Consider the following 14,570-nt stretch of genomic DNA (forward strand, 5'->3'; position numbering starts at 1 on the left):
GATGCATGATTTGGAAAATTGTAACTTCTGACAAATTAGCATGGCTGTTTCACCCCCATGTCAGTATGAATGAAGGTAAGACTATGAAAGTGCAGAAACAAACTTATTTTAAACACCTTTTTTAATTTGAAAGGCAGAGTGGTGTGTGGAGAGAGAGAGAGAGAGAGAGAGAGAGAGAGAGAGAGAGAGATCGAGCTATTCCATTTCCTGGTCTGAAGCCAGGAGCCAGGAACTTCCTCCAGGTCTCCTATGTGGGTGCAGAGACCAAGGACTTGGGCCATCCTCTGCTGCTTTCCCAGGCCATTATTAGGGAGCTGAATTGAAAGTGGAGCAGTCAGAACATGAAGTGACACCCATATGGGATGTCGGTGCTGCAGACAAAGGTTTAGTATACTGTGCCATGGCACCAGCCCTTGGACAAAGTTCTACAATGGGATTTTCCACTTAGCTTAGTTTCAATTCCTATCAGCTTATAAAATATTCATTTCTCTTATTTTTTGAAGCATTTACTAGTTTTCTGATGTAATCTGAACACAGTATGGTTGTTTTTATCGCTCTACAGCAGTAAGCAGACAGCTCTTTTATATTTTATATTTTATATTTATATTTCCTTCGTTCCATGCCATCATTCCCACACCTGACACCTTGTCCTTAGCCATTTGTCCCTCAGCAGGTACTTGGGTCAAATTCAAGTCTTGGCTCTGGGCAATAGTACTGTAATGGACAGTTTCCTCCGTCAGCCGTTTCAGTCAGCTGTTTAGATCCTCAGTAGATGTTTGGTTTCCAAATTCTTTCTGTGAATTATCTTCTATTTTTTGTGTTATCTTTTAGAAAAATATTTTGATTTTGGGACAATCCAACCTCTTTTTATTTTGCTTGCTGGTGAGGTAGATGTCATAGCTAGGAAACAACGGACATCTGTATTTCTAAGAACTTCAAATTGTAGCTCTTATATTGGACCTTTTATGCATTTTGAGTTAATTTTTGCGTATGGTATGAAGTAAGGTTCTTTACTTGTTCTTAATTATTGAAGGAGATATATTTGAATGTTCCCTTACCCTTTGTCAGTGCCATGCTAGCTACTTCGGCTGTTTGAGCTCACTCACTAAGACGACTTTTTCGCACATGGACGATAGTTAATCTGTGACCTTCGCAGCTGAAATTCAGTTTACCTGAATGTAAAAATCTCCAAGTAATGTTTTCTTTACTGTATTAAACATGTCTCTGCATTGGTTTTCTATTTTTTCCTTTTCTTTTATTATTTTATTTTTAAGATATTCATCCACTGATTCACTCCCCAAATGACTGCAATGGTCAGAGATGAACTGATCTGATCCAGGAGCCAGGAGCTTCTTCTCTGGAGCAACTAAATCATGTAGCTCTCTCCTAGTCCTAGTAAGGCACAGGCACTGCTATGGCTGTCATTAGGAAGGGGAACTGGGTTTGACCAAAGCAGTGATGCAGTGAGACACCTGTATTTTGGCCCCAAGCTGTTGTGTGGTTCTACCCTGCAGGTGTAAGGTTTTAAAGGTGATGAAGAAGATTTCGTCTCAGCAAAAATTATCCACCTCTGTTGCCAGCCGCATCTGTATGCACTGGCCACATGCCGTACCCAAAATGGCGCCGGCTGGAGAAGCCACACCTTGGTGCCTGGTGGAGAGTCACGTAGCTTTCGCGGTACTGCGCAGGCGCCTAGCGCATGCGCAGTGAGCTGCGGTGTGGCCGGCAAGTGAACACTGGGGACTGATGAATCCGGTCGCCCAGGATCCTGCGTGATCATGACGCCGACCTATCATCGGTGGAGGCAGGGCCAGTCAGCACATAAGAGCAGACAGCCTGCCGGGGTCGGCGCCCTTTCCTCTTCCTCATCTTGGTGCGCGCAATAAAGTTTACCGCAGAAGGCTTCACTCGCGTCTGCCTCTTATTGCTGGACGATAGGACACGTGGGCGCGACACACCTCTGTTCAGAAGCTTAAAACACAATGCCTGGGGCCCGTGTTCTGGTATAGTGAGTTAAGAGGCTGCTTGTGATGCTGGCATCCCATATGGGAGTCTCAGTGTGAATCCTGCTTCCAATTCATTTTCCTGCTACGTGCCAGGAAAGGCAATAGAACATGGCCCAGGTACTTGGGCCCCTGCCGTTCACATGGGAGCCAGGCTCCTACTTCACCCTGGCACACATCTGGCTGTGCCAGTCATTTCATCTGGGGAGTGAACCAGCAAATGGAAACCCCCTCTCTCCTCTCTCTGTCTGCCATTCTTTTTTTTAAAAAGATTTGTTATTCTTTTTTAAATTACAAAGTCAGATATACAGAGAGGAGGAGAAGAGACAGAGAGGAAGATCTTCCGTCTGTTGATTCATTCCCCAAGTGACCACAATGGCTGGTGCTGTGCCAATCGGAAGCCAGGAACTTCTTCCTGGTCTCCCACACGGTTGCAGGGTCCTAAGGCTTTGGACTGGTTTCCCAGGCCACAAGCAGGGAGCTGAGTGGGAAGTGGAGCTGTTGGGATTAGAACTGGTACCTGTATGGGATTCCAGCGTGTTCAAAGTCAGGACTTTAGCTGCTATGCCGCTGTGCCAGGCCCTCTGCCATTCTTAAAATAAAACCCAAAGCCACGATTTTTCTGGAGCAGAGGGAGTGGTGAAAGAACTGGGGCTTGCTGCATGGTTGTGGCACCTGCTGGTCACATTCCCTGTGTGCCAAGGACCCAAGTTCCCTGAGAACTTGCTGCTGCTGCCACTCTTTGTGCTGCAGTTTAAAGGCAGGGCCCGTTCATCAATCATATATTTGACATTAAACATTACTGAGTGCTAATGCTTATTTTCCTGGAGCTTTCCAGCAATTTTTGGTGAGCAGTGCTTTTTGTTTCTTATTTTAAACAAGTTAGTGAAGGAGTTCTGGTTGAAGGTGACTCTCAGCCTTCAACACCACATGACAAATTTCACTCCGTTTTTTTTTCAGTTCTGTTGATGGATGAGAATGATCAAATCTCATGTGGTTTGGCTCATAATTTTGATAGTTTTTCCCTACAGGCAAAACAGTTCTTTCACATGTAATTTTGTTGGAGTCAATGTGTATGAATATGGATAACTACTTACTCTAATGAAATCATTACAATATGCCGGGTTTCTAATAACCTGATGTTATAATGCAAGTTGAGTTAACTTAACTGGAACTGCCTTCTTAGCCTCATTACCCTCCCTGAATAACCCGGGGTAATTTGTTTCTCAGGGGTATTTCACAAGATTCTAGTCCATGTCAGCTCAGCAGTGACTTGAATTTTCAGAAAACTTGAATTTTCACAGCATGTTTGGGATGCAGAATTGAGTAAGTAGTGGGTGAACGCTGGCTGCTAAAGCCTGGGCCAGCTGCGGTAGAAGATGGCAGGCAGAAAGTAGGCTGTGGGTGCTGCTTTGAGGAGCCCCCTTGATGGGATAAGTCACCCCACATCTCATGTTTGCACAGTCTTCTGTTTTCACGATTTAATTTAAATCTCATCACAAAACCCGTGAAGTCGTAAGTATTTAAAGGCCTATCAGAATTCGATCTTCCTCCTCCTGCACTCAGCAGTCCTCTCATTATGATGGGGATAATGAAATAGACATCGGAAACCCAGGAGACAGAGGCGAATCACGATTTCCTACATGCGTTATTGCTTATCTGTGTCCAGGGATTCCCACCCACTTGCGACCCTCTAATTAGAATCATTGAATGCAGGGGCCTAAGGATGTGGGTGGACAGGAATCCGCTTTTGGGGACCTTTGGAGGCGGGAGGTCTGGGGTCCTGTGCTTGTATGCTCACTCTGGAGGACCTCCCAGCCTTTTCTAGCCACATTGCATTTCCACCAGGAGGGTAGCCGTGCTGTAGTTCTCCCACAGCATCTCTAGACACGTATTAAGTTTTAAAAGCCAGGTATTCTTAAGAGTGTGAAGGGGTATTTCATTGTCTTTGAAATCATGATAAAATGCACAGTTAACACGGTAACCACTTGTAGCTGTGCAGATCCCTGGTGTGAAGTTCAAATCACGTGGGTGTGCAACCACAACCGTCGTTATATCCAGAAGCTTCTCCTGTGTCCCATGTAAAACCGTGTACCTGTCACACGCTAACCACGCTTGCTCCTGCCGCGGCCCTGACCGCCACCTTCCAATTCTGTGAATCTGCCGACACAGGGGTCTTGGTGTCAGCGCAGTCAGCCCCGTCCCTCTGTGCCTGGCTTATTTTACCTGGCATAATGACCTCTCGCTTTGTTCATGGTACAATGTGCGTCTGCATTTCCCTTCTTTGTGAAGTGTCATGACATTCTGGTTTCAGTTTGTACTTCCCTAATGACCAATTAGCAGCATTTCTTTTTAGTCATATGCTCATATATTATTTGTTTATTCTCCTTAAAGACATTCCTGTTCAAGTAATATACCTGTTTTTATATCGGTTGTCTTCTTGTTATTGAGTTGCAGGAATTCTTTATATATTCTGGATATTAATCCCTTGTGAAATAAATGCTTTTTAAATATTTATCTCGGGCGGCGCGGTGGCACATTGGTTAAGGTCCTCGCCTTGTATGCCCGGGACCCCATATGGGCGCCGGTTCTATCCTGGCAGCCCCGCTTCCCTTCCAGCTCCCTGCCTGTGGCCCGGGAAAGCAGTGGAGGACAGCCCAAAGCTTTGGGACCCTGCACCCACGTGGGAGACCCGGAAGAGTCTCCTGGCTTCGGATCGGCATAGCATCGGCTGTTGCGCTCACTTGGGGAGTGAATCATCGGACGGAAGATCATCCTCTCTGTCTCTCCTCTCCGTATATCTGCCTTTCCAATAAAAAAAAAAAATAATAATAAATATTTATCTCCATAGCATATCTTTTCACTTTTAGATTTTTCTTTCTTTTTCTTTTTAAAGATTTATTTATTTGAAAGGCACAGCGTACAAGGAAGGAGGGAGAGGAAGAGAGGGAGTGACAGTGATCTGTCTTCTGTCTGCTGGTTCACTCTGCAAATGGCTACAATGGCCAGAGCTAGGCAGGTCTGAAGCCAGGAGCCTGGAGCCACTCACTCCTGGGCTCACACAAGGGTGGCAGGAATCGATGACCTGGGCCATTCTCTGCTGCTTTTCTAGGCATGTTAGCAGGGAGCTGGGCTGGAAGTGGAACTGCTGAGACTTGAACTGATACTCATTGTAGATAGTGGATACTGCCATTGTAGATAGTGGCTTCAATGCTATGCCACAGTACCAACTCCTTCCATCCTCCACCCCCCATTTTCTTGACATTGTTCTTTGAGGAACAGAAGTTTTAAATTTTGAGGAAATATAATTTATCTACTTTTTCTTTTGTTGCTTATGATTTGGTTGTCAAATCTAAGATCCGCAGGCAGGTCTAAGCTCTTAATTAGTTTATACCTGTGTTTTCTTCTAGATGTTGTATAGGTTTTGCTCCTATAATGTAGGTCCAAGTTCTTTCTTCTACATGTGTAAATCTAGTTGTCCCAGCACTATCTCCTGAAGAGCCTATTCTTTACCCCATAAACAGATTTGGTACCATTGTCAAAGATCAGTTGGCCTAGACATATGGATTTATTTATGAGTTCTCAGCAATGTACGTTTGTACTTCTATCTTATGCCAAGACCACATAATTTTGTTAATTATAACCTTGTACATTTTGAATTCTGCAAGTGTTAGTCTTAACTTTTTTTTTTTCTTTTAAAAAAAGTCTGTGCAGCTTTTGGGGGGGGGGGCCCTTGTAATTCCACACAAATTTTAGGATTGGCTTTTCCATTTCTACACGAAGGAGCTCAGGAGTTTGGATGGGTCTAGTAGTCAAGCCATGCAGCCTTTGGGGTATTGCCCTCTGAACATTCTCTTCCTTTCCATGAACATGGTATGTCTTTGCGTTCCTTCAGGTCTTGAGTCTCTTTCAGCAGTATTTTGCAGTAGTTACACTCAGTGCCCACATAGTGGAATCTCCAAAACATTTCCTGCTTCCCAAATTTGCAAATCATTAGTTGAACAAACTACTAAATTTCTCTTGAAATGAATTTGTGTTCAACACACATAGTTTTCACCTCCTTGACTAAACTTATTTCCAAATATCTTATTCTTTTTAGATAATGGAATTACTTTGCTAATTTCTTTTTTCAGGCGTCTCATTTTGGTATACAGAAACACAACTGTTTTGTGTGTGCTGCTCTTGCACCTTGTAATGTCACTGAATTTGTCCGTAAATTCTAGTACCTTTCTCGTGGGCTCCTTGGCATTTCCCATACACTGGATAATGTCATCTGAAGAAAAAAAACGTAGTTTTGCTTTTTCCTTTCATATTTAAATGGCTTTCCTTTTCTTGTCTAATTTCTAATTCAGTGTTGAGTAGCAGTGGTGAATGCAAACATCTCTTTGAATTTCTGATGTTGGGGGAACTATTCATTTGCTGTTGATTTTGGCGTAAGCTGTACGGTCTTACCTAAATGTCCTCTATCACCTTAAGGAAGTTCAGGGGAAATGAAATTTAAAAATGATATTCATAGCAGCAATTCGATGCCTAGGCTGATGTTACTTTTCTCTAGCTTTTAGCAGCCTCTGCAGCTTAACTGTTCCAGAATGACTTTCATCCATATCCAGGGTTGGGACTCCCAGGCACTTGAAACCAAAGGGAAGTCTGGTTTATTTCTTTGCCCCCGGGGTGACGCCAGTTGGTTCCTTCCCAACGTAGAGTACTGGGTGACTGGGTCTTCATCCCAGGACCCTACATATCAGTCACCTCCTGCCAGACCAACAGCAGTGGCTTCGCAAGGCTCCATGTGCTACATGGGTTCCCTCAAACCCTTTCCATACTGTGATTACAAAGCTCTTTTCAAATCTCCTTATCGTCCTTGCGGCGGACACACACTGTGTTATGCTTTGTAGCACTGAACCCAGTTGCACTTGACCTTGGAGCCATTTTCTGTCTCCCCACTAGACTCCAAGTGACTGGCATATAGCAGGTGTGTAGTACAGCTTAAAATTTTTCATTTTTTATTTGACAAGCAGAGGGGAGAAGAGAGTGAGTGAGTGGGAGAGTGGCATCTACCCATTGGCTCACTCCACAGATAGGCCTGGCCCAGGAGGCAGGAACTCCATGATAGCCTTTCACACCGAACTTGGTTGCCTTCCCTTGTGGGTTAGCAGGGAGCACAGCATCCGGAACGCCACTAGTGTTGTGAGATGGAATGTGGTGTCGTGAGCCGTGGCCTAAACTGCCACACCACAGGAGGCTGTCCCAGTGCAGATTTAAAATACCATGTGGTGTCAGCACACACCTTGGACAGTTCTCTATTCCTTGGGCCTCTGCGAAGCAGGTTTGCTCGGTTTGGGGTTTGGTTCACCCTGCGGACACACAGGATTGCCTATGTGAATTAACCTGCTGTGTCCATAGTTCTGCGAGAACTTTTGTTGGAAGAATGGAGGAACGTGGGAGGTGGGGACAATGAGAATCTAATTTCCTGCCAGTCCAGGATCATGCTGTGGTATTGTTTCAAGTCCTTAAAAAAAAAATGCGGCTCTGTGAATTTTCTAGGTAGAAAAAAAAAAAAAACGTCTGCAGGAAATTGGAATCCGTTACCTTTACCGGAGGGCTCCAAACAATGCCAGCCCGAGGCCGTGTGTTATAAAGGACGGAAGCAGGCAGAGGTTTGGCGGTGGGCCAGCGCTCTGAGGTCAGCCCCTCTTTCTGCAGCACACCCCCACCTCCTGTTCATCCCTCGGCCATCCCGTTAAATTGGAAAATAAATCCCATCCCGCGAAGTGTTGGCTGATAACGGCTCGAGCAACGGCCTTTCCGAGGCGGAATTTGCATTTTAATAGAAGCTTGTCAAGCCCCGAAGGGCTCAGTATCTCGGAGGGGGATCATTTCAAGCCGAGGCCTTGGAGATCTCCCCCCGGGTCCCACAGAGGAAGGTCCTGTGCCTTTCAGTCCGCCGCCCGCAGCCCCCCTAGTCTCCACACGTGGGCGCAGCGCCCCCAGACCCAGCAGTCACAACTTGGTCCCATCCGCAGGGCCCTGAACCTCCGCGTTCTCCCGGCGTGCATGCCAAGAGGCCCTTCAGTACCGGTGGCTTCAGGGGTCACGGTCGGGATCGTTCCTTAAGATCCGTTTTGGGAGATTTCCGGAAGGCCCCCAAACTTTCCAATTGCCCCCTCAAAGCCCGGTCAGTGATCCTGGCAAGGATGTCCGCCGCCCTGAGCCCAGCTCTCGCGGCCGGCCCGGGCGAGCCCCGCAGCGCAGGACGGCGGCGCACGGGGCTCGGGTCTCCGTGCTGGCGAGGGGCGCCCGCCACACTCGCGGCCGAGCGCTCGGAATCCTCCGCCTCTGCGCTGCGCGCCCACCCCGCCCGGACGCAGCCTCGGCCGGCTCTCGGCCCCTTTCCGCGCCGCCGGCCTGGGCTGCGCGTCGGCGCCTGCCGCCCTCGTCCTTGACGCGCCCGGGTCCCGTCCTCTCCCCCTCAGAGCCGCCGCCGCCCGTGGGGCCGCGAACGCCCAGCCGAGGCCCCGTCGCTCGGGCCGCACCTGCGCCCTCTCCCGCGCCCCCTACCGGGGTCCCCGCTCCCGCTCCAGCCCGGGCCCCGCGAGCTCGTGCCCGGCTCGGCGGCAGCGGCGCTCGCACCCGCGCTCGGGCCGGGGAGCGCGCGGGGCGGGCGGGAGAGGGCGCAGCCGGCTAGCGGGCGGGCGACGCGGCGGCCCTGCGGAGCGGCGGCGGCGGCGGCATGGACGCGGGCAGCGGGCACCCGGCTCCCCGCCCGGCCCGGCCCGCTCGTGGCGCGCGGCCGCCGCGGAGCCCGTCCCCGTCCCCGGCGCAACTTGCCCCGGACTCTCAGTGAGCGGCGGCGGCGGCGGCGCGCGTCGGGCCGGGCGGGAGCGGGCTGAGGCGTGCGGGCGCCCGGCGCGATGCCTCCGGCCGGAGGTCCCCGCGCGCCGCGCCCCGCCGCGCCGCCCCGCAGCCTGTCCCGCCTGCGCGAGTGCCCGGGCCGTTCCCGCATCGTGCTGGTGCTCGGGGCCACGCAGATGGCGCTCGGATGTCTCATCGTGGCTGTGAGCTTCGCCGCGCTGGCGCTCACCACCTCGGCCCGCGTCCGCCACTCCTGCCCCTTCTGGGCCGGCTTCTCGGTGAGTGCGTGCGGCCCGGCGGGCACGGGACTCCGGGGCGAGGGCGCGGGGTGCCTGGCCTTCACCGCTGGCGCCGCGTCCCGGGAACTGGTGCCCGGGGCGGAGAGGGATCGATGGCAGGACGGGCAGCAGTTACAAACTCCGGGCGCGAGAACTCCGGGGCGACCCGTGGCGCTCGCAGCCCCGCGCGCCCTTTCCATCGCACCGACCTCCGCAATTACTTTTCCTGAAGCTTCCGACCGAAGCCCGGCGCCGGCCGCGCGCCTCGCGGGGGTGGCCAGCGGCTGGACGTGTAGTCGCGGGGTCTGCGCCTCACCGAGGGGGCGACCCGGCACGCGCGGGGGGTTCGAGCCTGACCCCTCATTGCTGCCGCGTCCGGGGCGGGAGGCGGGATCCGAACCCAGGGCGGAGCTGCGTGTCCGTGTGCGTCTTGCCTTTCAGGAGGGCCCCAGCCTTGGGGCGGGAGGGTGCAGACCAGTGCGGGCTGCAGGGACCGACCCGGCCCCTTCTGGTCACTCTGCGCCTTGGCGTCAGGGACTTGTGTCTGAGTCACCTGCAGCAGCGTTCTGTGGGCTGAGGACCGTGCAGGGACCAGGGGCGTGTTTTCTGAGCTGCACAGCGCAGCGGGGAATCCCTGACGGGGAACCCTGAGCCGGTGCAGAGCGCGGGAGAAGTGATGGTTTCCAAGAGTTAATGGTTGACATTTTGTAGCGTTTCTCCGCACATTGCTGCTTCTCTCCGGTATTAATAGAAAATGGACATATGGGAATGGGAAAGAAATGGATAGAAAGAGAAACACTTGTTGCGAGAACTCTCCACGTCTGTGACAGCACTGGGTTATACCTGAAGTTCAGGATGTCTGTAGCCATCCAGGCCAGGCTTTTGTCATTAGCGTAGGTGTTTGTTCTTGAGTTTTGATTTCTTTCTTTCTTTCTTTCTTTCTTTCTTTCTTTCTTTCTTTCTTTCTTTCTTTCTTTCTTTCTTTCTTTCTTTCTTTCTTTCTTTCTTTCTTTCTTTCTTTCTCTCTCTCTCTCTTTCTTTCTTTTCTTTCTTTCTTTCTTTCTTTCTTTCTTTCTTTCTTTCTTTCTTTCTTTCTTTCTTTCTTTCTTTCTTTTCTTTCTTTCTTTTTTAATCCAGCTTTATTTCGTTAGTAATTGCCTTTGTTCTTGACGTTCGTTGCTTTGGCTTTGACAATGGGCAGAACTGCCATTGGAGCACCACTGATCGGTACAGGTGTGGCTGGGCACGCTCATGTGGGCATTCGTATTTAAGGCTGGTGTCAGGCCAAGGCTGTGTCTTGGGGAACACGAAGCAGGCTGTGGTTAGTGCCCCTACCTGGGGAGCCCTGACTCTCAGGTTCCACTACGTGTAGTCTGTTGCTCACGTTGCTGGTTAGCATGCATCGTTTTGCACCTCTGTCTAATGGGCAGAGGTTTGCAGCTGGGAGCAGCCTACAGGTGGCAGCTGGGGAAGTTAGCTTCTCTCCCTGACCCTCCCAAGGGTGCGCAGAGAACGGGTCCCTTACTGATAAACCTGAGCAGGAAGGCAGCAACAGAGAAGCCATGGGTGCCACAAAGGCGCGCGCCTCGTTTTGAAGCATTAAACAAGGCAAACTGAATTCTTTTGCCTGTAGAGCGTTTCTCTTGGGCAGTGATGAGCTGTTTCCCAAAGCAGACGCCCTGCCCGAGTCCTGCGTGGCGCCCACTCTCCCTTCAGCTGTGGGGAGTAGCCGGGAACCCAGCAAATGATGCTGACGTTTTTAGACATTTTAAGATAACTTGTTTCCTCCTCACCCTGTCTCCCGCCTTCCCACTTTTTACGTCGCTGTTAATTGTGTGCTGTTGTCTTCAGATGGCAGCTGCAACAGGCAGCTTTAAAGCTCTCTCTCTGCTTGTAGTGGCACCTCTGGGTCTGGGAGGGTCCCCCTCTTTGGATTCAACCCAGTCTTGGATTGAAAATGTTAGGGGAAAAAAAGCAGCATCTGTACTGAACATGTGCGGAGTTTTTAAAGGAAGGGGCCGTCATTCCCGACAATAGAGCATAGAGCATTAGCACAGTGTCTGTTGATTGGGGATTACAAGTCCTCTAGAGGTGACCTAAAGTATAAGGGAGGATGTGAACTTGTTTAAGAAAAAAAAAATTCCTAACAAAGCAGTTTATACTTTGCTGTGCTGTAAACACAGGTGAGTGTCTTAAAGGTTTTGCCCATTATTTGTAACCAGGGAGACACAACCCCAAGCCCTTAGCACAAGTCACAGCTGGCAAGGTGCAGGCAGGGGAGACAGCTGAAGGTGTGACCCTGGGGGAATTGGAGGCAAGGTGGTGGGGAGGAAGGCCTGGCAGGGGGCGCTGTGTGCTTTGGGTCATTTGGGGGCCACCTGCCAGTGGTGTGTCCCAGGCCACGCCAGCCAGCCAGCCAGCCAGCCAGCCAGCAGGGTCCATTGGCCTGTCTGCCAGTGACCTGTGTTCACAGGTTAGAACACTAACCAGGGTTAGCATTTTAGATCAACTTCTTTCTTTCTGTGACTGCTGCCCAGGGCATCCGAGACAGGCACATTGTGGATTATGCATATTGCCGGTTGTTCGTGTTGGTAAAGAAACTCATTGGTAGCTGCCTACCTCTTTCTTCTCTGTGTGTGTGTGTTTGTTAAAAACCAACTGCACTGGATTTTTTTATGCCTCCAAAGCAATATATACTTCTGCAATAACTGAACACAAAGATGTGTATAAAAAATATGCTTTCTTTCTTTACTGCAATCCTGGACCCAAAGGTACACAGTATTACCAGTGGTGTTTAGTGTCATCCTTCCATGCTTTGCTTTACAAACACAAAATATATTTTCTTTAAAAAAAAAAAAGAGCCCGCAAACATGGGATCCTATCATGCACATTACTCGGTGACTTATTGTGCAATGAATATTCCCAGCTACAGGCGGGTACTATTTTTTTTAACCCATTCCTTTTCTGGCTGGGGAGTAGACTGTAAGAGGAATGATTAGAGTTGAATTTGTTCTTCTACAGCTGGGAATATTCTGATCCTGTCAGCTCTGTGTCTTCACAAATGAGGCTGCTGATCTCTCCGGAGATGCCGGAGCTCGCCTTCGAGGAGAAATTCTCCAAGTGGAATTGCCGCGAGAGGGTGTTGAGACGTGGCACGTTCTTAGGCAGTGCTGGGCCACTTTCTGGAAGGGATGAAGGTAGAACCACTTCAGGAATCCGGCCAGAGAGCCTGCCCTCCTCCCGCCTGCCCTCTGCAGCCTGAACATTGTTATTCCTCTGATAGAAAAGTTAGAAAAGCTAAATGGGAGGAGGAGTATTGTGGACTCAAGCTGGGGCTCCAGTGGTGGGATGGCAGCGTCATGGGCGCAGCTTGCCCACTGTGCCCCAGCTCTGGCCCGTCTAACACTTTACTCATGACAGGCCCATTCATTTCTAAAGCTCACAGTTCCTTAATTTTTTTTTCTCTGAGTTAATAGGGTCATCATTACAAATACTCTGAATGTTCTTCTGTCTTAATTTTCCTCCTACATTCCTGCATTGACTCATCCTGTGTGCACTTTGCACGCGGTGTGAAGCAGCAGGACTTTGTTTTCAGACAAGGTTCTTGTGGTCCTGTGAGGCTGTTTCAGAGTCAGTGACCTCCTGGCGAGCCTTACTGTCCTGTGAGAACAGGGCCATCCACACTGGCTTCCTCCCTCACCTGTGCCATCTGTGCCATGGCTGTCCGTGTTAGGATGCCCATGTCTGGTTTCCAGGCTGGATTGAAATTGCCCGAGAGTTAGGGTTGATATTGGCCATTCTGGCAGCCTGACTGGATTCAGCCTGGTTGTGGCTCTCTGTCCATTGTCCTTTGCTTTATACCATCCGTTCAAGGCAGGAGTGGTTTTTCATTGTCCTCTGAGCTCCTGAAAGCCAAGCTTGGACACAATGGTCACTGGAATGTTGAGGAGTCCTCCCCACCCCTGGGACCCCCAGGGACTACAGCAGGGCCTGCCAAAGCAAGGTGACTGTGTGCAAGAGGGACTGGAAGTAAGAGTGAGTTATTGATAATCCGTGGAAGCGAAAAGCACCAGGTATCATTTATCCTTCAAGTGGAGCAGAAGCCTTGGCAGGGATGAAGGTGACTGGCAAAGTCCTGCCCATCACTGTATGGGTGAGAGCAACAAACAGCTGGGGATGTGGGAGAAGCAACATTGTGTCCAGAAAAACCTGGAAGTGCACAGGGAGCCTGCCTGAAATACACACCCCAATAGGCTGGAGAGACGCGTTTCAGAAGGTGAAGGTCATGAGGGAGCCTTCCTGACCCCCCAAACCGAGGCCCAGGAACTCACTGGACAAAGATGAGGCCACCTGCGGAGAGCACAGCCCTGGGGGAAAAGAAGGGTGCTGGAGCAGCGGAACTGCAGCCCTAAGCTCCAGCACAGAAGGGGAGGTACCAGCTCTTCCTGACGTACCCAAGATGCTGGTCTTTACCGGGAGAAATAACAAAGTGGCTACCAGCAGAATTACTGCTCTGGACCTTCTGTAGATCGGTGGAGTCCAGCTGGGAGAGCTGAGCTGGCCTGGCCCCTTTAGTTAGGAACCATCTTCAAAGGGCCAGGAAAATCCACCTCATTTAAGCAGGGGTAGAGGAAAGAAGTCTGCTTTTAGAGCAGGCAGAGCATACCCGATGGAAAAAAGGGAAGAAAATGAGCATAATAGAAGTGTAGAAAAAGAGCTCCAGAAAAGTTATAAACTCATATTTCAGTGTGAACTAATGGACAGAGTTTCCTGAGACTGCTACCAGGAATTTTACAAGGAACAAGGGATGCGATTAGAGCACGCGAAGTTATGCAGAGATGTGTCTGGAATGAATTTGGGGAAAAAATGGATTTCAGAGATTAATTTGAAGAAACACAAGAGTAAATGGGTACCCCACGGAAACAGAAAATAAAGACAGTGAAAAGAAGATAATCCAATGGATTAGAAAGTAATGCACAAGTGGACTGTGCAGATCAAATATAGGTATAAGGGGTGGGATCCAGGGGAGGAAGAATGAAGCAATGAAGGGAAATAAATATTTGGAACTAGAGCTTCAATAAACCTTTCTGAAATTAAAGAAGACTTGATAGAATACCCTGTGCAGTTGGAGAAAATGGCAGTGGAAAGAGTCAGCATTGTAATATATCCATCTGAAGCAACAGATTTGAAAGGTAAGAAAAAAAATCCTTGGAGCATCCAGATGAAGAGATCCTTGTAATTGGTAGGTGCCATGTGTTGGAATGCTCATGTAATTGGTAGGTGCCATGTGTTGGAATGCTCATGTAATTGGTAGGTGCCATGTGTTGGAATGCTCAAGGCCAAATTATGTGCCATGAAACAGCAACATCATAGTTTTTCCACAATATTTTTGGGGGGAAATTAAAAAAAAAATTCTATTAGAGAAAAATTGCAGGAA

The 14,570-nt window shown here is 49.6% G+C and overlaps 1 protein-coding gene across 1 annotated transcript in view; it reads left to right on the forward strand.

Moving 5' to 3' along the window:
* Positions 1–8,914: 8,914 nt before the first annotated feature.
* The window catches only part of FAM189A1 (family with sequence similarity 189 member A1), a 334,267-nt gene continuing 328,611 nt past the window's right edge, over positions 8,915–14,570 (forward strand). Inside the window, exon 1 of the mRNA XM_040969902.1 lies at positions 8,915–9,133. Within this exon, the coding sequence (XP_040825836.1) occupies positions 8,915–9,133 (219 nt within the window). The remainder of the gene's footprint in view (positions 9,134–14,570) is intronic.

The sequence above is a fragment of the Ochotona curzoniae genome, unplaced genomic scaffold (assembly GCF_017591425.1).
Source record: "Ochotona curzoniae isolate NIBS_2020 unplaced genomic scaffold, NIBS_Ocur_1.0 scaffold_4701, whole genome shotgun sequence".
In the NCBI taxonomy this organism is placed as follows: Eukaryota; Metazoa; Chordata; class Mammalia; order Lagomorpha; family Ochotonidae; genus Ochotona; species Ochotona curzoniae.